Here is a 24169-nt window from a genome sequence, read left to right as displayed (position 1 = left end):
AGTAACCCAATAGGGGTCGGCAGCCGTGTCCAAAGTAGGCCGGACTACAAAGCTCATAACTGACTGAAAATGATGGGCCGGGATAGTCGAACTGGGGCGGGCAATGAGGCTGGCCAAAGCTGGCGGCGTCTTAGCTTGGTGGGGCCGAGGAAGAGCCGTTTCCCTCCGCCTCGCGTCGCCGAGGTTTAGCTCGGTGCAGGTCTTCCACTCGTGTCGGCATGAACGTGGGAAGTGGGAGCCCTCGGCGGGCAGAGGCGCGTCGGGGCAGCCCTTCCGGGCGGGGGGGGGGGGCAGCACTGCGGAGCGGCCAGGGCAGCGCCAGCAGGATCGCGGGCTGCGCGGCTGGCGGGCGGGCAGGTGGTGGCGCCAGCTCGTCCGTCCCCACCCGCCGCCGCCGCCGCCCCCTCCTCTCTTTGCCTTCGCAGCTCGAGGCGGCGGCGGGACGATGGAGGGCGCTTCCTTCGGAGCTGGGCGGGCGGGCGTGGCGGTGGACCCCGCGGAATTCGCCAAGCGGCCCCAGACCCTCCTCAGGGTCCTCGCCGGGGTAAGAGCGCCCCTTCCTCCGCCCCCGAAGCCCTTTGCTGCCCCCGGGAAAGGGAGCGACGCCACAGCGCGGGGGCCGCTTGGCTCCTCTCGCCTTCCTTGGCGCGGGGGCTCCGAGGCGCCCTCCGCGTCCCATCCTCCGCAGCCAGCCTGGTCCTTGCAGGGCGCCAAGCGGGAGCCGGGCAGGTGACTGATGGGAGAAGGGGAGAGCCGGCCAGCCGCCTCCCGCCGCTCCTCCAGCCCCCCAGCTGTCCCCGCAGGTCTCCCGACCCCTCCCTGCCCCCTCGGCCCGCTTTGCCTGGGGAGCAACAAGCAGGCGCCCTTTGCGGAGTCAGCCGGAGACGCCCCGCTCCCCCCGCCGGGCCAGCCCGCCGGCCCAGCCCGGCCCTGCCGCTCGCCATCCCCGAAGCCAAGCGCCACGGAAGCGCCGATTACTCCGCCGAGGGGGCTGCTCCCGTCTCGGGGCTGCCGGCTCAGCGGCGGGCAAGCGAAGGAGGCCTCCCGCCGGTCCGAGGGGAAAGGAGGGCAGCGGCCGCCTTCGGGGGAGCGGGCTCGGGGAAGAGCTGCTCTCCTGCCCAGCTTTGGCGGCGGTGGGAGCCCCCGGCCCATCCTTTGCGAGGCCGCTTCTCCTGCGGTCTCCTCCCGCCTTAGGTGGGCTTTCCTGCCGAGGCCCCCAAAGCTGCTGCGATGGTGCTGCCTCTTTTGAAGGGCAGCCGTGATTTCCTGGCGTCGGTTTGGGTGAGGAAGGCGCTGGGCGTTCAGCTAATGTCATTGATAGGCTACCGGCAATTATCTGAAATGCTACCCGCAAGAGAATGAAAAAGAAAAGGATTGGAAATCTATATTGGGAAAAGACCCGGATGTGTGGGTTGCTGCTGCTGGTGGTTGGGGACACCTGTAATTTTTAGTTTAATGTTTTAAGTCAATGGAGAAAGCCTCTCGTGAAGCACACAGGACTCTGAAGGCAGGTTTTCCTTCATAACCTCCTTTGGCTGCGTTAACTCAGACTGAAATATAATCTAGAGGAGGCTGTCATCTGAGCATACACAGAGTATTGCATATTCTCCATTTCCTCAGACCACTGGCCACATTCACAAGGAAACTCATTTCCTTCATTAACCCATTTTCTTTACTATTTAACAATATCATGAATGCACTAAATTGGGATGGGCCTAAGCAATATGATAAACCAGATTAAAATTAGCCAAGAGTAGCATTTGAATGCATGCAGTCGCCAGGCCAGTGTTTCTCAAGCTTAGTGACTTTAAGATGTGTGGACTTCAATTCCCAGAATTCCCCAACTCGCAATTTCCTACCTCGGCTTGCTGGCTGGGGAATTCTGAGATGAAGTTCACCTAGCTTAAAGTTGCCAAGATTGAGAAATACTTCTTCATTCGACCTTTCCCTGGCCTATGTAAATGTTTTGGCCTTATTCAGGTATGGATTATTTTCTGGAAAACAAATGTGTTTATGGACAGGGGAGAGGGAGAAGTGATCTATGATCATGGAAAGAAAGACAATTATCCGTGACAGTAACACCGTGACCTTGTTGAAAAGGCTTCTGTGTCGTGTGAACAGCAACCCGTTTGTAGCCAGGGGCTCTATTCTTTATCACCTTTTCAGCCTTTAGTTCTTGTTCATCTCTCTGTACTTTGAGAGAGGGTCAGTAGAAACCAATAAAATAGGTTTGATAAGCTTGTTCACACTGTTGCCCTGCTCAGGCCGCACCTATAAAGAGGGTGCAACTAGGGGGTTCCGGCAGCCCCAGAGAGGAACTGGACACTCAGAAGCAACTGCAAGTTGAGGCTGATCAAATCTAGAAAGATCCTCTTGCCAGAGTCAGGCTATAAAGCAAGCAGCCCTCATTTTAACTCGCCCACCCATCCACTTCCTGAATCTGGTTGCCCGTTTCTGAACAGCACTTGCTATCTTCTATTTTGTGGGCACTCTCACAAAATGGCTGCCATGGGCTGGGCTTATTAATGGCTGAGCTTCCAAAACGGCCGTGACCGTTTCCCCGAATGCCTGCTTATCAGAAGGGAAATAAGTAACTCATCAATACTTGGTGAAGGTTGGCACCGGTCTGCCCATCCTTCTTCTGTAAAGCTGTTTGTTGTATTCAGAGCTGCGGCAGCTGCAAATGGGGCAAGCAGCACTTCTGTGTTTTGAGGCCTGCATTGTTGAGCAGCCCAGAGCGTGTGTGCGTTCCCAGCCTCACTTCACCCAAATGGTTTCTGCAGGCCCTGAAGCTTACTCTGTGTCATATGGAATTGCTCGCTTGCTGTTGCTAAACTTTGCATTAGTACTACATGTAGTACAAAGTTTATTACTTTGCCAACAAGGATTTTGCTGGGGACTTCATTCGATTCTTAAGGATGCTGTTCTCAGCCACAAGATGCAAGGATAACTTGAGTCATCCAACCTGCAGTTGATGAGCTTCCATGATGTGGACGCTGACTGAGCTCAAGTGATGAAGGAAGCCAAATTTAGCAATTTCACAAGCTGCAATTGTTAGGTCGGCGAGAAGCAGCAGGCAAGAGGCGCAAATGAGTTTCAGCACTTCTTATTGCAAGAGTAAGTGACTGTGCTCTGCCGGCTGGGCTGCTGGAGCTTGCCTTTTAAGGAGCTCCGGTAGACCAGCCAGCCAATGACAGTAGTTTAAACTTCCAGGGGTTTGAGCAACCAATCCCCGGTGAGCATGTGAAAACATGTAATTTTAACAACGTCCGTATGTGCGTAACACCCATCCCCTCCTAGAATGAACAATGTCCAATCCCCCGCCTAAGTAGGTGACGTAGTCTTTCAGGTAGGCGGGGCATGCCGGTCTCCTACTTGACCTGCGCAGATCACTTGTCCCTCAGAGCTCGGCCAGTGCGGTCAAGCCTGCTGTTCCTCCAGCTGCCTGGGAAGGAACTTTCTGGAGCTCCTCGGCCTGCAAACTCTGGCCTGGTTCCTTCAGCTCCTGAGATGCCATTTCTTCATGGGACGGCTTCGGACGTAGCTACGTGTTCGCGGCTCGGGTTGGACGGTCGTCCCTTGATTTCTTGGCTTGATCGGGCTGGTTCCTGCCCATCTGCTTCCCGGCTGGCTGTTGAGCATGCTCCGCGGGGCGGAGATTTGGGGTTCTCTGGGAGTTCTAAGCTGGCGGGTGCGGTCCAATCACCCTGGTTCCTCAGTTCAGCATCCCCCAGGCGGTGTCGGAGCTGGTCGATGTGCCTCCTCCAGATTCGTCTGTCCTCTAGCTCCACTCGGTACAACTTCGGCCCGGTGATGGCCACGATTCGGCCCGCCAGCCAAATTGGGTACCCAGTGTAGTTGTGGGCGAATGCCTGGTCATTTATGTTGAACTCCTGGATTGGTCGAGCGGAATCCAGGAGGTTCTCTGGAAGGTAGGCCAGGTGGTACCGGTTGAGTCTAGACCTCAGTCTTCTCCCCATCAATAACTCTGCTTGACTTTTGTTGGTGGTCGCATGGGGGGTGATGTATTGGATGAAAAGGAATTGGTCGACATTTTCCTGCCAGCTTCCTGGTCCTATTCGGGTGAAGGTTTCTTTTGTGAGCCTCACCATTCGCTCGGCCTGTCCATTGCTCGCCGGATTGAATGGGCAATGAGAACCTGCCTGATCCCTTGCTCTGCAAGGAATGCTTCCTTCATCTTGGCGGTCAGTTGTGAGCCGTTGTTGGAAACTAGGGTGTCGGGTAAGCCGTGGGTCACGAAAAGTTTCCAGAGAGCTCTGATGGTGGCTTCTGCTGTGATTGCATGCTAACGACCTCCAGACATTTGGAGTAAGCATCCACCACAATCAGGAACGTCTGCCCTTCCATTGGTCCCGCGAAGTCCACGTGGATGCGTGACCACAGTCCCTTGGCTGCTTCCCACTCTCGCATGGGTGCCCGGGGTGGGGCTGCTCATGTCTCCTGGCAGGATCTGCAAGTGGCTACCCACTCCGTGATGTCCTTATCCATACTGGGCCACCAGATGTAGCTCCGGGCTAGTGCCTTCATCCGTACTATTCCCGGGTGACCCTCGTGGAGGGCTTCAATGGCTTGCCTCCACAGCCTCTAGGGTACAATGACTCTCCCCCCACAACAAGCAACCCTTGATAGTTGATAGTTCACCTTGCTTACTCTGGTAGCTCTGGAACTCCTCACTCAGCTTCTCCTGTGGCCACCCCCCCAACACTCAGTTCAGAACCTTTCACAACCCCTTGTCCTTTTGTGTGTACTTGGCAATGTCCCTGGCAGTGACCGGGTTAGCTGGGTTGATGTCAATTAGCAGTACCATGGCGGTGGGGGCAGGGGCTTCCACCAGCTCTGGTAATGGGCAATGGCTGAGTGCATTGGTGTTACTGATGTCCTTCCCTGGGCGGTGGATCAGCTCATAGTCATACGCTGTGAGGAAAATGGCCCATCTGGTCATCCTTGGGGACATGTACAGTTTGTTGGTTCCCGGCAAGGAGCCCCAGCACTGGCTTATGGTCCGTGACAAGTTCGAAATGTCTGCCATACACATACTCATGGAATCTCTTGATCCCTGCGACTGCAGCCAAGGCTTCCTGGTCGATCTGGCTGTAGTTGTGTTCAGCCGGGGACAAGATCTTGGAGTAATAGGCTATGGGAGCTTCCGATCCATCCAGTAGGCGATGGCTGAGGACCGCTCCGACTCTGAAGGGGGAGGCGTCACAGGTGATCCGAACCGGCAAAGTATGGTTGAACTGGATGAGCACGCTGTTGGAGGATAGGAGCTCTTTTACCACTGCGAAGGCCCGGTCTTCCTTCTGTCCCCAGGTCCACGGCGTTGTCTTTCCCAGGAGCTTGTGCAACGGCTCAGCAACGATGGCCTTCTGTTGTAAAAAAATACTATAAAAGTTCAATAGTCCTAAGAAGGCTTGGAGCTCTGTATCCCAGAAACTGTACCTGCCTCAAGCCAATTTTACATTTCTTTGGGTTCACTTTAAGTCCCTTCTCCTTGAACCTTCCCAAAGTCTCGCACAAGCGTTCCATCAGCTGCTCTATGGAGTCCCCTGAGATGAATATGGCGTCAAAGTATGGCACCACCCCAGGGATTCCTTGCAGTAGCTGTTCCATTAAACACTGAAACAGTCCTGGGGCTACGCTGACTTCAAACTTCAGTCTGGTGCATTTGAAAGCGCCCTTGTGGGTCACAATTGTCTGTGCTTCTGTGGTGGCTTCGTCTACAGGCAATTGTTGGTATGCCTGGGCCAGGTCCAGTTTTGCGAATATTTTCACGCTTTCTAAGGAATGCAACAGATGTTGCACAACTGGCACCGGGTACGTGCTTTGCTGTCAGGCCTTATTCAGCGTACACTTGTAATCCACACAGAGGCGGATAGAACCATCTGGCTTCACGGGGGTGACTATTGGGGTTTCCCATACCGCATGGTCGGTCGGCACAAGGATTCCTTGAGCAATTAGTTTGTCCAAATGCTCATCCACCTTGGGCCGTAGAGCAAAGGGGACCTTTCGGGATTTGAGCCTGATGGGGGTTACATGGGGATCTAGGTTAAATGAAATGGGTTTCCCCGTATATTTACCTAGGCCCCCATCGAAGACATCCGTGAACTCTGCCAGTAGCCGATCCAGGTCGTGGGTTGAGATTCGATGCAGGCCGGTGATGTCTAGCCCTGGGGGCTTGAACCATTCCACTCCCAGTAGGGATGGTCAGTGGCTGGCGACGACCATGAGGGGTAGACGGCCCTGGAATTCATGGAACACCACCTTGACCTCCATTCTTCCTAGGACTTGGATCTGATTCCCCTGGTAGTTGTTGAGCTGGACGTTTGGTGGTTTGAGCAGCTTCTTGCTGGCTGTCAGGTTCAATTTCTCTTTTTTCCCCCAAATAAAACCATCCTCCATTACAAAGTTGTAGAAAGTGTATCAATTGGTTACACAGCGTTTTTTGTGCATCCCTTCCACCGTCATCACCTCTAATTCGTATCAAATTATCTACTTTACATCACATATATTTATATATGGTTGTTATCATCATACCTCATCCTTCATATGACTATAATTGTTTTAACGTCCCTTTATAACAAACATTCCAAAATTTAAAACAAAACCACATAGTGGCATTCCCTTATCTATTTTCAATATCATCCAATCACATTATTCCTTTATAACACATTCAAAATAAAACATTAATTATGTTTAATAACAAAGTTTTTAAACCTCTTTTCTTAATCATTGTTTACAACTTTTATCCAATTTCCCTTTTATCCTGTCAATACAAATTATTACATTATTATCATTATCAGTCATTTATTTAGCAATAGTTTGATTATGTTTACCTAATTTTCCCCCTTTTTTCATCATTTAAAATTTTAACCAAATTTCCTCTTATCAAACCAATACATATATACAGTATATACATTATTATCCTTATCAATTATTTATCTAACTTTATCCATTAACACTACATTTTAACATAATTCTCTCATTTTAACAAAATTTTTAAACCTCTTTTCTTAATCATTGTTTACAATTTATATCCAATTTTCCCTTTTATCATGTCAATACAAATTATTACATTATTATCATTATCAGTCATTTTGTTTGACTGTGTTTAACTTACTTTTCCCCCTTTTTCACCATTTAAAAATTTATACCAAATTTACAAAGTTTTTAAACCTCTTTTTGTAATCATTGTTTACAATTTATATCCAATTTCCCTTTAATCCTGTCAATACAAATTATTACATTATCATCATCAGTCATTTATTTAATGATATTTTGACTAAGTTTAATTTGCTTTTTCCCCTTTTTTCACCATTTAATTTTTTTTACCAAATTTCCTCTTATAAAACCAATACATACATTGTTATCCTTATCAATTATTCATCTAACTTTATCCATTAAGACTACATTTTTAACATTATGGTCTAATTTTAACAAAAAATTTAAACCTCTTAATCATTTACAATTTATATCCAATTTTCCCTTTTATCATGTCAGTACAAATTATTACATTATTATCATTATCAGTCATTTAGTTTAACTATGTTTAACTTACTTTTTCCCCCTTTTTCACCATTTAAAAATTTATACCAAATTTCCTCTTATCAAACCAATACATATGTATACATTGTTATCATTATCAATTATTTACCTAACTTTATCATTATCACTACATTTTTAACATAATGCTCTAATTTTAACTAAATTTGACTAGCATTTTATTATTAGTATTCATATCTCAACCTGTGTCTTTCCAGTAATAGTGTAGTCCTATTTCTTTTGCCATTTATGGAATTGATCTTCTGGTTATTTCCTTAATCAAATTTGTTTGGACTTCTCTTCTCAACTTGTTGCTTATTACATATCTTATAAAATCTCAAAATCCTCCATCAGCTTCTTAATCAGTTTATCTTTGGTTATCAGTAGTGTTTTGGTCAAAATTACTCTACTTAAGTCCATCAATTCTTCTCTTTTTCCTTCTTCCATACCATGAAATCTGTAGTAAAGCACCTTTCCATCTATTTTCCCTTTCCTTGTTCCACTCTTTCCATCTCCAACCACACTCAGTTCACTGTCAATATCCATGGTTATCTTGCCTCTTTGTTCATTTTTCCCCTGGGTTTTTAGAACTCCAGCCTCCACTTTTTCCATTTGCTGAATATCTTCTATTTGCTGAGTATCTTCCATTTTTCCATCAGGTTTTGCCACATTAAAATTTATATTTTCAAAATTTTCAAATCTCTTCTCAATTCTCTCTGTTGTTTCTAATAATTTTTGAATTCCCGACATAATCTATTGTAGTGTTGTGGTTTCTTTTTGAAGTCGTGTCATCCTTGTATTTAATAAACACTGCCACTCTAGTTTAAAAACAAATCTTTGTTTTCGCTTCTTTCCAGCTAGCAACAAGCATCCAGAGAGCACCAAACTATCCATGCCCTTCTTTATAAACAAGCTGAAGCCTTTGAAGTGCAAGGTCAAAATGATCAAATAGAACAAAGAAAAAGCAATGTTTCCAGGTCTCAACCTCCAACCTCCAAGTGGCAGTGTAACTTCTTTCCCCTCTAAGGTTGCTACCATCTTTATATACCTTTAAAATCATCTTTATGTTTCAGGCTTTGGAAGAAATAAAGTTCTTAAATGAAACCAAATAAAAAGAAAAAATCCATCCCAACCAATATTGTAGAAGTAAAGGAAAAAATTTAATCCATAGATAAAAAAAGAAATAGAAGAAGAAAATCCGAAACTTTCACTTTAAAAAGTAAAAAATATTCACAAAACTTCCATCGATAGAAAAAAAAAAGATAACACACTGTCCAAGAATGCTTAATTCCTCCACTTTTTTCCTTTTCTTTACCAATTTAATTTAACTTCAATCTTTTTTGGGCAGTCTTTTATAAAAATAACATTTCCTCACCAGATGGACATACTTTCTCTTTCCGCTTTTCCTTCCGTTGCGGAGCTGTCCCGACTTCAGCAGCTTGAGGCTGTGCTTTTTGTCGCCGGCTAGAAGAGATTCTCTTGGATCAATCAGGGACTTTGCGATGTCCCTGAGATCAGCAAGAAATACTCTTCCATGTCACCATCTCTTCAGGACGGTTTAGGTCCAGATGGACTGTCCAGCGGCAAAAGTATCGACTGCGATCTTGGAGCCCCGAGATCGCATGTCGTATCATCGTGACGTCAGCTCCTTTCTCTTTCCGGATTCAATTTCTTAATGGTCTGCCAGGACATGAAATATGATCCTGTGTCCAGTTCCATCTTGCATGGTGCCCCTTCAATGGTCACTGTGGCATGAAACTTTCCCCCTTCATAGGCGTCTGAGTGGCCCACAGTGGTGTGATGGATCTCCCTCCGGGCTTGATACTATTCCTCTATTCTGCTGTTGGCCGGGTCGTGGGTTGTTTTGTCTCCCCTGCAGAGCCATGGGTCTTGGATAGGACGGGGTGGGCTGGGATGCTCTGCACGCCTCGGCAATGTGGCCTTTCCTCTGGCATCTGCGGAAAGGTCACAATCCCCGGTGAGCATGTGAAAACATGTAATTTTAACAATGTATGTCTGTATGTAACAGGAATCTCCCTCAGAAATTCCTCTGCTTGAGAACAGCAATGTTCAGGTCCTCAGTGAAGCAATTCTGATGCAATGACATACTCTGACCTTGGCTATTTCTTCCCTCCAAATGCAGCCTTTCCTTAACATCGAATTTGCTTCATTTTGGGGGTAGGAAAATATACAGAATAATGGAAGGGGCTTTGGAAGTCTTCTAGTCCAACCTGCTGCTCAAACAGGAGACCCTGGTCCATTTCAGACAAATGGTTCTCCAGTCTCTTTTTTAAAAACCTCCAATAAGGACTCACACGTTCCCGAGGCCAAAACAAAGAAGCTTGGAATCCAGTCTGGGTGGGTCACTGGGAACAGATGTTTAGTTTTCTGAGCTTTCGTGCTGAAGCAGGTAACATTCTGGTAGGGAGAATTTCCCCCGCATGGCCTCCGGCACAAGAGCGGCTTCTTTCTTCTATGTAAAAATGGCTGCCATAATAGTGCTACAGTTAGTCCTTGACTTGCAACCACTCATTGAGCAATCACCTGAAGCTACAATGGCACTGAAAAAAGTTAGTTTAGTTTAGTTTATTAGACTTCTAGACCGAAGGGACTCGGGGCGGTGTACAGGTACCAAATTAAAACCATACAATCAATAATAAATATAATTAAAATCGGATTAAATAGACCCCTGTACAAGTTTATAAAAATTAAAAAGTGACTTCCATCCAGTCCTCACTCTTACGACTGGCACAGCATCCCCATGACCACAGGATGAAAATGTGGTACTTGGCAACCAGCAGGTATTGATGATGTTTGAGCCATTTGCAGTCTTCCCAAGCTGGTTTCCAATAAGCAAAGTTAATGGGGGAGGCTGGATTTGCTTAATGACTACATGATTCACTTAACAACTATAGGTAGTCCTCAACTTACAACAGTTCACTTAGTGACAGTTCAAAGTTACATTATTACTGCAAAAAGTGACTTATGACCATTTTTCACAGTTACAACCATTATAGCACCCCCCATGGTCATGTGATCAAAATTCAGATGCTTGGCAACTGACTCATATTTATGACGGTTGCAGTGTGCAGGGATCATGTGATTATCTTTTGCAACCTTCTGATAATAGGGAATCCAGATTCACTTAACAGCTGTGGCAAGAAAGGTCGTAAAATGGGGCAAAACTCATTTAACAAATGTCTCACTTAGCAACAGAAATTTTGGCCTCAATTGTGATAGTAGGTCAAGGACTACCTGCAGTGATTCAGTTAACAATTGTGGGGAAAAGATCATAAAATCATAGTTGTTTTTAAGCAAAAGAGCTGTGGTTCTGTCTTGAGAAGTTTGTTGATTTCACCAGAGAAAGAAACGGTGACCTAAGAACTGGAGACAAATCAGTTCCATCAATGATACTAGCAGAGTTGGATTCTGGGCAGGGGTGAACTGGTAATAAAAAATGGTTACCGGTTCAGACGAACCAGTATTTCCGACAATCAGTTGTAACACGCAATATATATTAGCTAGAAAGCTGGATTTCCTGCTTTCTAGCTAATCTAAATCGTGTGGCACAGCACATTCCCCCCCAACCCCGCTGTTCTACTTACCTTTGCAGGTGTGCTCAGTAGCAGGCTCCACCCACCTGCCCGGATGTCATCATGTCCGTTTTTGACGCTCTACGCATGGGCAGGAGTGGCGCATGCACTCACATTTGCCAACTGATAGCAAAGATAAGTAGATTTCACCCCTGGTTCTGGGTAAGGTGTATATCTAGAATCACAGAATGTAAAGGCTGGAATGCTTCTTGAGATTATCTAGTCCTGTGATGGCGAACCTATGACACGCGTGCCACAGATGGCACGTGGAGCCATTTGTCAGGGCACGCGAGGCATTGCCCTGTCAACTCCAGTGCGCGCACGCTGACTTTGGCCTTCTTTTGAGGCCAGTTTTTGTGCAAAAAACCAGCCCTACAGCCAAACCGGAAGTTTGGGAATGGACTTCCGGTTTGCTTGTAGGGCCATTTTTCACCCTCCATAGCCTTCAGGAAGCTTCCCCGAAGGCTCCAGAGGGTGAAAAACAGCCCTACGGCTAAACCGGAAGCCATTTATTGCCCTCCAGAGCCTTCAGGAGGCTTCCCTGAAGCCTCCGGAGGGTGAAAAACAACCCTATGAGCAAACTGGAAGTCCATTTCCAAACTTCTGGTTTGCCTGTAGGGCCATTTTTTCCTAGCTGGGTCGTCCTTCACTTTCTTCCAAGGAAGGAACAGCTACAGTTTTGTCAGGTTTCATGGCTGACATTCCTAGGAAGAGAAACACCTCTGTTTAACCAGGGGAGAATTTAACTGGCCAGGATTCACCTGATGCAATGAAGAGGAAGCATCAGTGACTGAATAACAGATGAACAGAGTTGAAAGGGACCGTTGAGGTCTTCTAGGGCAACCCCCTGCTCAAGCACAAAACGCTATAATTCCATACAAATGGCTCTCTAGTTTCTTTTCAAAAGCCTCCAGTGTTGGAGCACCCACAACTTCTGGAGAGAAATCCTTCCACTGATTAATTGTTCTCCCTGTCAGGACATTTCTCCTTAGTTCAAGGTTGGATCTCTCCTTGACTGGTTGCTTCTTCTCCTGCCTTCAGGTGCTTTGGAAAATAAGTTGGTCCCCTCTTCTCGATGGCAGCCCCTCAGATACTGGAATACTGTTATCATGTCTCCCCTCGTCTTTCTCTTAATTAGACTAGACATCTCCAATTCCTGCAAGTGTTCTTCATATCCTTTAGCCTCCAGTCATTGTAACTTTGAAGAGTCATTGCTGCCCACCATGGTTATTTCCTTGGAATAAAAGACCAGAGGCCTTCCATGAAATAAATGTGTTGCTTTGCAAAGCATCACTGGTACAAGTTTCAAAATCAGACATGCTTTGAAAAGTGAAAGTCCAGTGGAGTAGGAATTCAGGCAGGGATTCATCTCATCTATCTCTGCAAGAATGTGATTTTTTTCAAAAACGATCATTTTACTTAAATATAGGCTCTGAAGCAACCCAAGGCAAGGAGCAGCAGGACAGGGGGTTGAAATGCACACGTTAAGGTCCCTGCCATCTTGCAAGTTCTTCTTTGTTCCTGAATTTGCCCCAACTCACCTTTTCCCATCACCACCACACAACTGTGGCACAGAATTGGGAGACCCTTCGTGTCGCAACCTATTGCTTGATGCAGAAAGCATTTCAGACTGGCTGTACACTGCCTTCTCCCCTCCTCGGGGGTGGGGGGTGGGTGGGTCATGAAAGTGTCTACTTGATGCCTGTTACCATACAGAGAGTCTCACTGAATCTGTTATGGCCTTAATTTACCCTGAAGATCTTAAGTTGCCTTTCATTTCTGCAGGTCTCTTCGTCTGAGGCCATCCAATGCACCTCAGGTAAATTAAACTGCTTATCTCATCTGATCATTAACATAAACCGGATATCCAGTTTGTCTATGATCCAGAGCACACTTCTATATTAGGAATTTTAAATGATGAATTTTCTGCTCGCAATGCGCTGAACACGGCATTGGTGCTGTAATTAAAATGTGCCCCTTTCTAATCTTGCCTGGGCTTTGAACTGAGCTAAACAAACACTTTTGCACTTTTTAGAAGATTGTTAAAAATGTCATGGTTCCTGCAGATCTCAGGATCTTGACTGATGCCGAAGCTTGCACTAATTTAATGCAGACCCAAACTGCTGGAGAACTGCTAAGCAGCTTGGCGTAGGGCTGAAGACACCAGGCAGAAACTGGGAGACGGGGAGTTCAAGTTCCGCCTGAGGCATGAAAGCCAGCTGGGGGTCTTGGGCCAGTCCAGGGTTGTTGTTGTTGTTGTTGTTGTTGTTGTTGTGAAATATAGGAGAAGGAAGGTGTATTAGCTATCTTCACTGCCTGGAGTTATTGCTTTATTTATATCCCATCATAAAGGTGGGATATAAGTAAATAAAAAACCCCGAGGCTATTAGGAATGGAGAATAGGAGAGCCGAGGGCCTCTCTACTATATTAACCATTGGGAGGACAGTATTGGTCAGTATTTCCTTCTTGTCCAGGTGTCCCTCTTTTTAACAGCTCGTGTGTTGCTTTTCGATCCCTGGCAGCCACTTCACAGTCCAGAGCCCCTTAGCTGCCCTTAGGCCAGAGCTGCTTCCTTGCTGCGCCTGAGAGCTTCTGCTGTGGTCCTGCTAAGAAGCTCGGCTTCGCAGGAGCTCCGACGGGAGGAGATTGCGGACAGGGAAGTCTGGGAGAGAAAAGCGTCACGGCAGGGAAGGCTTGAAATGGACTTCATCTTGATTTGCATGATGGAGGCAAAATTGCCCGGTTTTATTTTTCATTGCTATTTCCAACTCTTAGCTTATAGAATTGTGGCCAAGGACACCTGTGCTGACCGTAATCTGTTTTCTTCTAACTTATGGACCTTTCCTCAAGCTTCCCTGTTCTTCTCCTCTCTCTTTTGTCCTCCCTCTTCTGAGGAAGAGCCTAGAAGTTCTCCTGGCTTCCGAAAGGGAATCAAGTCTCTCTGACTTACCTAGACATCTTCAATAGGGTTATCCTGGCCACAATGGGCAACTGCCCCTCCATTGTCTTCTCTTAGACGTTTCCCCCTTGGGAGTCCTCCTCATCCCCAGAGTAACGGTCTTCCATCCTTGTTAGGAATGTAAGCTAACAGTTGGGTCAGCAATATATAAACCATGATGGTAGCACTCTAGCTTTAAGTACTGCTGCAAAATGGGATTGTTGCTGTTACCTCATTCAGCCATAAGATGGAGCTGTTAGCTCTCTTTTCTTTAGATGCTGATGGGTGGATACTGCTTGTGAGTTACTGTGCGTTTTGCTACTGTTAGTGACTTTGTGTGCTGAACTTATATGATACTGGACTGTGTTTGATGGATCACTCCTTAACTGAGAACATTGATAATTGACTGACTGAACCGTGTGTAAATTGAACTCTGAATACCTGTATTTTCCACATAAGTAAAATGCTATTACTTTTACTATTCGGTGTCCCTGTATGCTGGTTTGTGCGTGTTCTTCCACACCACTCTCATTACGCTTCTCTGCACACTCGCTCTCCTAACGGGGAGCTCACCTAACAATCCTGCCTGGCTTTCTGTGGGGAACTGAGGCTGCCTTGTTGCTGCCCTGGAACATCTGCTCTCCTCCACTCAGAGGTCAGCAAGGCCCTGGCTTTTCCCAGCCTTCCAGGGCTTCTTTCCAAGCAGCTTCCACGCCCTGCCGGTCTCTTCTGTCAGAAAGCCCGCCATTTCTCCTGTCCCGTGGGCCCAGGGACTTTCTGTAGAACCTCTTGGGTGCTTTGGTTGCTTCTGCCACATATGCTAGAAACCCATCTGTGATTCTTTAAAATGCTCTTTGGAACTTCACCCCATGAAGGATAGAAGGTTTGTGAAGATGCCCTGATGCAGCATTTGGTGAAAGACTGAAGGTTGGAGAGATGAATAGGAAAGGCCAGGGGCCTCGGCGGGGTGGCATGTTTTTTTAACTGTCATTTTAGTTTTATCTTTGTTAATTTTCAATCCGGATACGTCTCCATATTCTTCTAATACTGCCATCAGCCTCAAACCTAAATTTAGTGGTTCTTCAAGAATAAAAACTAAATCGTCTGCAAATGCTTGCAATTTATAAACTTCTTTCCTAATTTCCAGATCTTTGATTTGTGTTTCTTTCTACATTATCCTCGTTAACATTTCTAGAGTCATAATGAATGACAATGGGGATAAGGGATACCCTTGCCTTTTACCCTTCTGAATTTTGAACTTTTTTTGTCACCTCTCCATTCATTATTACTTTGGCATCTTGCTAAGAGTATATCACCAGGAACATATATAAAAATCTATTGCCAAATTCCATGTATTTTAATTGCTATAGCAGTGATGGCGAACCTATGGCATGCGTGCCACAGGTGGCACGCGGAGCCATTTGTCAGGGCACACAAGGCGCTGCCCTGTCAGCTGGCCAGCGTGCATGCGCGCACTGGCCAGCTGAGTTCACCCTTTTTTAAAGCCATTTTTCACCCTCCCCAGGCTCCAGAGGCTTTATAGGAGCCTGGGGAGGGCGAAAAGAGCCTCCCCCGCCCCCCGAAGGCCCTCCGGAGGCTTCATGAGCTTCCCTGAAGCCTCCAGAGCGCAAAAAACCAGCCCTACAGGCAAACAAGAAGTTCGGGAACGGACTTCAGGTTTGTTCAGAGGTTCGTTTTGACTGTTCCGGAGGCTTCAGGGAAGCCTCCTGAAAGTCCCTGAAGCCTCTGGAAGGCTTCGGGGGGGCGGGGAAGGCTGTTTTTGCCCTCCCCAGGCTCCCATAAAGCCTCTGGAGCCTGGGGTGGGCCAAAAAAGCATGCAAAAATGGGGGGGGGGTCGTGCCTGTAGTGCACGCATGTGCACTGGGGGGGTTGCGCATTGCATTATGGGTGCGGCACGCCCGCACACGACCCCCCTGCGCTCCCCCCACTTATGGCACGTGAGCCAAAAAAGGTTCGCCATTGCTGCGCTATAGCATACATCCCCATTTAACTTTGTCAAAAGCTTTTGGGCATCTAAAAATAACAATGCCACCTGTATACCACTGTGTATCTCATAATATTCTAAGACATCTAATATTATTCTTATGTTATTTTTCATTTGTCTTTTTGGTAGAAAACCATTTTGGTCAGTGTGTATAAACTCATTTAGGAATCTTTTTTAATGTTCGGCTATTATTAATATGAATATCTTATAATCTGTATTTAGGAGAGATATAGGCCTATAGTTTTTAATTAGCGTCCTGTCAGAATTCTCTTTTGGTATCAATGCAATATTTGTGAGGCGTTGTCGTGTCAGGTGGCCAGCGCGCATGGATGCTCTGGCCAGCTGACTTTGGCCTTCTTCTGACGCCGTTTTTTGCCCTCTAGAGGCTTCCTGAAGCCTCCAAAGTGTGAAAAACCGGCCCTACAGGCAAATCAGGCATTCAGGACGTACTTCCAGTTTGCTTGTAGGGCCATTTTTCACCCTCCGGAACCTTCAGGGAAGCCTCCTGAAGGCCCCTGAAGGCTCTGGAGGTCAAAAAACAGCCCTATGGACAAAGTGGAAGTTTGGGAATGGTGACTTCTGGTTTGTCTGTAGGGCCGATTTTTGATCTCCGGAGCCTTCAGGGGCCTTCAGGAGGCTTCCCTGAAGGCTTCAGAGGGCAAAAACCGGCCCTACAAGCAAACCAGAGTGACTTCTGGTTTGTCCGTAGGTCCATTTTTCGCCCTCCCGAGCCTTCAGGAAAGCTTTCTGAAGGCTCCGGATGTCGAAAATCGGCCCTACAGACAAACCGGAAGTCACCATTCCCGAACTTCTGGGTTCCCCTTAGGTCCGTTTTGGAGGCTTCAGGGAAACTCCGGTTGTGTGGGGGGGGGAGGCTGTTTTCGCCCTAGAAAGCCTCTGGAGCCTGGGAAGGTGAAAAAACAGAGGCAAAAGCAGGGGGGGTTGCTGACTGCGCACATGCCTTTGTGCTGGGGGAGCGCTTGTGCATAGTATTATGGGTGTGGCACACCCACGCACAACCCCCCTGTGCTCCCCCCGCTTTTGGCACGGCAGCCAAAAAGGTTTGCCATCACTGTCCTAGACTATCTTGCAATTCTTTATGTAATTCTATTGGTAAACCGGCAGGGCCTGGTGTCTTATTATTTTTTTGTTTTTTGATTGCATCTATTAATTTGACATCCTTTTTTCTTCATTTAACATATTTTTGATTTCTTCTGGGATTTTTGGTGATTTTGCTTTTTTATGTTTAATTTATGTTTAATTAAGTCCATTTGTTTTGTATTTCTCTCTTGTGGCTTATCTTGTAGTTTTTCCTCCAGTCTTTTGTATTCCTTTTCCAGAGAGTTCCATCTTTGCTTTTTAAATTTATTTTCTTTTGCCATATAAGATATGGTGACTCCCCTCATATATGCCTTCGCCATATCCCATAAACTTTGTAGAGATGTATCCTCTTTTTTGTTTTCTTTAAAGAAGAGATGTAGTTGCTTGGCCATTATTAATTTAATTCTTCATGTTTTAAATCGATCTTTTCAATGTCCACCCTGTTGTCCTCTTTTCTCCTATCAAACTAATTATCATGGGGTTATGGTCTGCCCAGAGGTTCATGTCAATTTCAACTTCCTTCATGTCTGATTGCAATTCTAGTGATGTCCAGAGCATGTCAATTCTGGACCATGATTGATGTCTATTCAAGTAGTATGTGTATTGGTTTATTTTATACCCTGATTTCTCTCTCTCCAAATGTCTTTTATTTTCAGTTCCTCCACCATTAAAAAAAAGTTTTTGGTAAAGTTCTTCTCTTTCCCTTTTTTTGTCTTACTGCTTTTATAGTCTAATTTTTTATCAGTTATTGCATTGTACTCTCACAAAATGCAAATGTTGTCATGTTATATCACGAATAATGTTATGTAATTTCCTATAAAATTGCTCTTGTTCTCCATTCAGAGCATAGATTTCTACTAATAGAATTTTTTCTCATTTATTTCTATCTCTACTATCAGGATCCTTTCATCTTCATAAATTTGCTTGGCTTAAATCGCCTCTTTAATATATAGCACTACTCTCTTTTTTGTTGTGCTAATGAGGCATATATGATCCCTAGTTTGGTATATTCTAACAGTAGTTTTTCTTTTTCTTTTATATGGACTTCCTGTATTGCAATTATATCCAAGTTTAACCTCTTTAATTTATTAAATGTTTTCCTTCTTTTTAAGGGTGAGTTTAGTATGTTAATGTTGAGAGATAAAATGTTTTTGTCTTCCTGCATTTCTCTATCTATACCTCAGTTTGTGCTTTTTGTTGCTCTAACTTCTTTTGGTTCATGGCAATGGTGGGTTGCATGTGGTACTCCCTGGGACAGGCATACCGGAGCCTGCCCGGAGCACCGGATACCGTTCCCACTTGCCCACCTGAGCTCCTTACCTGTCCTTTAAAGCCTTCAGTACTTCTGCGCACGGGCATGGCATGTACAGCCCCTGTGCGACGCTCCGCCAAGCAGCTGGAGTGTCGCAGAGGCTTGCGGAGGCATCGCTGGAAGGTATGATGCAAGCGCGCACCCTGTGCGTTCATGTGGAGGACGCCAGGCACCGTTGCAACTGTACCGGTTGCAACGGGATCCGGAACCCACCATTGGTTCATGGTATCTTCTCTCATAGTTCTCCATCTTTTCTTCTTTTCCATCTCGCCTTTCTTTAATTTGTAATATTTTCTTTTCTTTTTCCACCAATCTCTGTTCTCTTTCTTCCCTTTCTTCCCTTTCTTCTACTTCTTCTTCATTACTACATATTGATTGATACTACAACATATGGATTATAGAATTCCTCCGCCTTGTCCACTGTGTCTATTCTATGTCTTTTATCCTGCCACAAGACCACGATGCCTTCCAGTATCAGCCATCTGAAATTGATGTTATATTTGATTAATTTTGAAGTAAAAAATTGGTAAGGTCTTCGCATTTCTCTGACCCTTCTTGGTATTTGATTTAGGATTACTAATTGTTTTCTTCAGTATTTCATCCCGGATTGATTTTTTCACAAATCTAACATGTATTTCCTTTGGTAAATTAGTCTTCTCACATAGTTTGTCTGTACTCTATAAGTTTCGTCTATACCCATCAACATCTCTTCCTTCTCTATTCCAAGTGCTTTTGCTAATATTTCCACCATGATTTCTGGTAAATCTCCTTTTTCCTCTCTTATGTTCTGAAAGCGTAAGTAATGGGCTGATTTTTTGGATTCTAGAATAGAAAAGGCCAGGGGCCTCGGGTGGAGTGGAACATCCATGAAGGATGCTGGCAATGTCAAAGCCTTTGGTACATGGGACGTACACAGCATTCACATACAAGGCTTAGGTTCTGTGATTGTAATGTTCGATCATGGGGTTGAGATCACCACTTGATTTGACACCCCCTCCTGGTTCCCCCCCATGGAGCAAGACTAAAGTGGAAGGGGCACATTAACATCTGCTTTTAAAATCATCTATCCAAATTTTGTTTCCGTAAAGTATCTTGCTCTGCCCTTGACCCTCAGTGAATGGCATCTCTCACTGAGAAGACCCAGGCAGGGTGATGGCACCTGCTTTGTGCTGACTCTGCCTGCCCCTGTCCTAGAGGCATGCGGTATTCTCATCGGGTCAAATTTTAATAGGGATGAGCTTGTAGTTGTACTCTTCCCTTCCGGAACTTTCCCCCTTGTGTCATATGTTTTGTACAATAAGCAGAGGGTGGAGACCAACATGAAACATGGTATATAATATGAACCCTTTTGGAAAAAGCTGAGGTTTCAACTGCACCTTGTTCCTCTCTTTCCTTCCTTCCTTCCTCCCCCCCCCTCCCCAATTGCAGGTGTTCTCTATTGTGGTGTTTGGCTCCATCATCAATGAGGGTTATGTGAACACAGATAAGTCCCCGGTGCTGCACTGCATTTTCAACAGCAATGAAGGAGCCTGCAACTATGGCATCGCAATAGGGCTGCTGGCGTTCCTGGCCTGCAGCTTCTTCCTGGTGATGGACCTCTATTTCCAGCAGATCAGCAGTGTGAAGGACAGGAAGCGCATTGTCCTCTTGGACCTTGGCTTTTCTGGTATGTCGCTGGGATGGAGCAAGGAGCTTGACTCACCCAGGGGCTGGTTCACACCACATAGTCAACCCAGACTTGGGTTCACCAAACATTCCTGTATCCACACAGCATGTGGTGCCAAAACAAACAAACAAACAAGATCATGGCTCTGCATAACAGCCTGGCTCCCCAGACAGGCTAAATCACACATCATGAGCCTGACCTAGTGAATCCAGTGAGCATGGCTTTGTGCCACACTGCCCATCGACAAAGGCCGGATGGGCTGGCACAAGCGTGTCTTACAAAGTGCTTGAAGAACTGCAGGTGTGTGAGGAATGACGATGTTTAGTCCTGCTCAATTCTGATGGAAATCCAACCAAAGAAAAGCAAAAACAGTTAGTCCAGGCCAGTGGTGGGCAACCTTTTTTTTCAACTGAGCCAAATCTCGCCAAAACCACGATTGAAATTTATTTTGAGAGCCACATTTTTAAAACCGAAAATACATAGGATGGTACACTGTTTTTAGTTTCAATAAACTCTGGCATTTGAAGCACGCAAGTCTTAAAGCTGTCAAGTTGCAAGACCCTTGCATCCCTAACCCTTTAGGAAAAAAACCCCAAGGGGTCTTCAAACCTGACAGCTTGAAGACTTGTGGACTTCAACTCCCAGAATTCCTCCTCCAGTCATGTTGGCTCAGGAACTCTGGCATTGAAGCATGCAAGTCTTAAAGCTGTCAAGTTGCAAGACCCTTGCACCCCTAACCCTTTAGGAAAAAAAACCCAGGGTCTTCAAACCTGACAGCTTGAAGACTTGTGGACTTCAACTCCCAGAATTCTGAGAATTGAAATCCACCAAGGGCATCAATCATATTAGCCCAGGGATCTGCAAAATTGGCTCTTAAGACTGGTGGACTTCAACTCCCAGAATTCTGAGAATTGAAGTCCACCAGTCTTAAAACAGCCAACTTTGCAGACCTCTGTGTTAGCCCAAAGCCTGGCGCTGGGCGGGCCTTGCTCCCCCATTGGTGGAGCCCCAAGAAACGAGGAGGGAGAAAAAGAGACGGAGGCCAAGGAGCTTCCCCCCCGCCCCCTCCCAGCAAAAATCTAACCGGGGAGCCGGGCGGGCAGTAGCAAATTAGCCGATCACGCTGATCGGCTAATTTGCTACTGCCCGCCCGGCTCCCCGGTTAGATTTTTGCTGGGAGGGGGCGGGGGGGAAGCTCCTTAGCCTCCGTTTCTTTTTCTGCCTCCTCGCTTCTCTTCCCCGCCCGACTTCAGGATCCTCCCTAATCATTGTGGGTCGAAAAGAAAAAAGGGAAAGGGGCACTTGTTTTGAAGTGCCCGAGAGGAGGGAGGGGAGCGGGCGTCCGGCACACAGAAGAGCCGCATTAAAATGTGTAAAGAGCCACATGTGGCTCGCGAGCCGCGGCTTGCCGACCACTGGTCCAGGCAATAAAGCTATTGTGTTAAAATCTGTTTTATAACTTCTCAGATGTTCTTCCTCCTCCTTCTTTCCATCTTCTCAGTGTATTCTGAAGGCGTTTGGGAATGGCTTTGATGTTTCCTTTGGGGGTGTTTTCCAGCTGGCTGCATTCCTGGGTGATGATGTGGGGTGGGGGTGCTTTTGCTTTGAAGCTTGCCTTGGAATTGAAAGGAAGGCTGGGAAGCCAAGAGGGCTGCAGATCAACGAGACCCAGGACCTTCCTGCATGCCCTTGGACTCTTTATTTTTGATGAGATAATGCAAAGGTTTAGTCAGACTTCTTTTGAGCATGGGAACCCAAGAGCTCACCTAATGTTAGACCTGCCCAATCTGGTCCCTTAGGAAAGAAAGACCCTCGACTCCATTTGGTTGAAGCAAAAGGTTATTTTACTAAGAGATGTTGACTGCAGTAAAGTCAGGCAAGCTCTGAGTTTCCTGCGCTCAAAAGATACAGACCAGTTCATCTTCAGCCAATCAGAACTCGCTGAAGTGTTTTGAGAACGCTGAAATGTTTTGGGTTAATCCACATATTTTCTCAGGCTGCCTGGCCTTGGATGCTGGTACAAACTGGTTCTGAGCTTATCACTTGTCATTCCCCCCTCCCTCTTTCCCATCATATGCGCACAAAGCCCTTTTATTGCCCTTCCACCCCTTATTTCCAGCCTTGGATGGCAGGATGCCTCTGAGATGCCAAGCTCAGCCTGGCGAATTTGACAGGTTCTAAATTGTAACACAAAGCAGTACAGGCAGTCCTTAAGTTATGACCACAATTCAGCACAAAATTTATGTTGCTGAGACATTCTTTAAGTGAGTTTCACCCCATTTTATGACCTTTCTTGCCATAGTTGTTAAGTGAATCATTGCAGTTAGTAACATGGTTGTTAAGTGAATCTGGCTTCCCCATCCACTTTGCCTGTCAGCAAAAGCTGATCATGTGACCCTGGGACAGGGCAACTGGCATAAGTACATGCCAGTTGCCAAGCGTCTGAATTTTGATCACGCGACCGTGGGGATGTTGCAATGGTCATAAGTGTGAAAAACAGTCATAAGTCACTTTTTTCACTGCCATTGTAAGTTTGAACAGTCCCTAAATGAAATGTTGTAAGTCGAGGACTGCCAGGAGTAGAACTTCTAAATAAAGAATATTGCAGTATTGTTAAAAATAACACAGAGGGCAACACAGAGTGGTAAAAAGGCCCCCTCGGTGGGCATGGGCCTATGATCGGAGCCCTGCCTCCTCGCAGAGCGGAAGTCGGCATGGGGTGGCTCTCTTTCCCTGGCTGACAGCTTGCGCCATCCGGACGTCTAGCCTGAACCTCCTTCCGAGGGCTTTTAGCTGCGGTCTGGTTGTGTCCTTTGTGATAAGAGGCCTCTTCTACCTGGCAACCCGGCTGATATCTGGTGGGGGGCTCCCACACCTGCCCTTAGACCCCTTCTCTGTAGGCTGAGTAGAGTCAGGGCATTCACTGCTCCTTACAGGGGTTGGTTTCCCTCCTCCAATCTGTCCCTGTTCATCTGAACTGGGGTGCCCCAAACTGGAGCAGGTGTTCCAAATGGGTCTGACCAGGGCAGAGAAGGGCAGCCTGCTTTTTTCCCTGCTCCTCTCTGTCCACTCTGAGAGAGCATCTGCCTCTCCAGCTGTTCTTCAGGGCAGGGCAGACCGCAGCACAGGGCCTCCCCTTCTCTGTTCATTTTGGCCCAGGATGGGAGGTTTTGATCTTTTCAACGTCTGCTTTAGCCACTCTTCTCAGCAGAGTCCCCTGCAGACGTTACCAGCATCGGACCCTCCAATCCCTCATCCAGGTCTCTGATGGGCAATTGAACCGGACAGAGCCCAGGACTGAGAGGGGCAGCGCACTACTGGAAACTGCGCTTAAAGCTGAAGTGGAGGCGCTGGGTGTCCTCATTCAGACAACTGGGGGGCCACCTAACGATTCTTTAATTTAGCCCAGAGACTTTAGGAGAGATTTAGAGGAGCTACAACAAAGGTCCAGTGATGCCCTGTCTAAACGCATCCTCTGAGCTGCCGCGTTAGAAATTCTGCCCAAAGAGAGAAGGGTGGCCAGGCACAATGTGATGGCCACAGACCTCTTTGCTTCACCTTCTTCCTTGGAGCATGTTGTCCAAGTGCACCTAAAGAGGCCCTTGCTCCGAGGTGAAGCTGACAACCCCACAGTTGATAGTTGCTCTCCTCTGGTCTTCCCGGAGGCCAGCAGCCCTCCTAGGGGTTGCAAGGTCTCCGCTTCCGGGAGTCCCTTGGTCTACCTTGAAATCTATCCAACCAACCAGGGGTGCTGACTCTTTTTTCTGCTCGACAGGCTTCTGGTCCTTCCTCTGGTTTGTGGCGTTCTGCTTTCTGGCCAACCAGTGGCAGTGGACCCCTGCCAGCAAAGGGGCATCACAAGGAGGAGATGCTGCCCGAGCAGCCATTGCCTTCTCCTTCTTCTCCATCATCTCCTGGGTAAGAATAACACATTCTGGGCTCCCCTGCCCAAAGCTAATAGCCTTGCAGGCGCTAGTTGTGCCTTAAGTGTTA

At 46.7% G+C, this 24169-nt stretch overlaps 1 protein-coding gene across 1 annotated transcript in view; it reads left to right on the top strand.

Moving 5' to 3' along the window:
- The first annotated feature begins 360 nt into the window (after window positions 1-360).
- SYNGR3 (synaptogyrin 3) overlaps window positions 361-24169 on the top strand; it is a 29862-nt gene continuing 6053 nt past the window's right edge. Inside the window, exons 1-3 of the mRNA XM_081966000.1 lie at window positions 361-544; window positions 19939-20176; window positions 23952-24094. Of these exons, the coding sequence (XP_081822126.1) occupies window positions 446-544; window positions 19939-20176; window positions 23952-24094 (480 nt within the window). The 5' untranslated portion in view covers window positions 361-445. The remainder of the gene's footprint in view (window positions 545-19938; window positions 20177-23951; window positions 24095-24169) is intronic.

Source organism: Natrix helvetica (assembly GCF_964273705.1).
Source record: "Natrix helvetica genome assembly, chromosome: 13".
NCBI classification, from domain to species: domain Eukaryota; kingdom Metazoa; phylum Chordata; class Lepidosauria; order Squamata; family Natricidae; genus Natrix; species Natrix helvetica.
The sequence above is the reverse complement of the archived record's forward strand: the minus strand, read 5'-3'. Positions and strand labels throughout refer to the sequence as shown.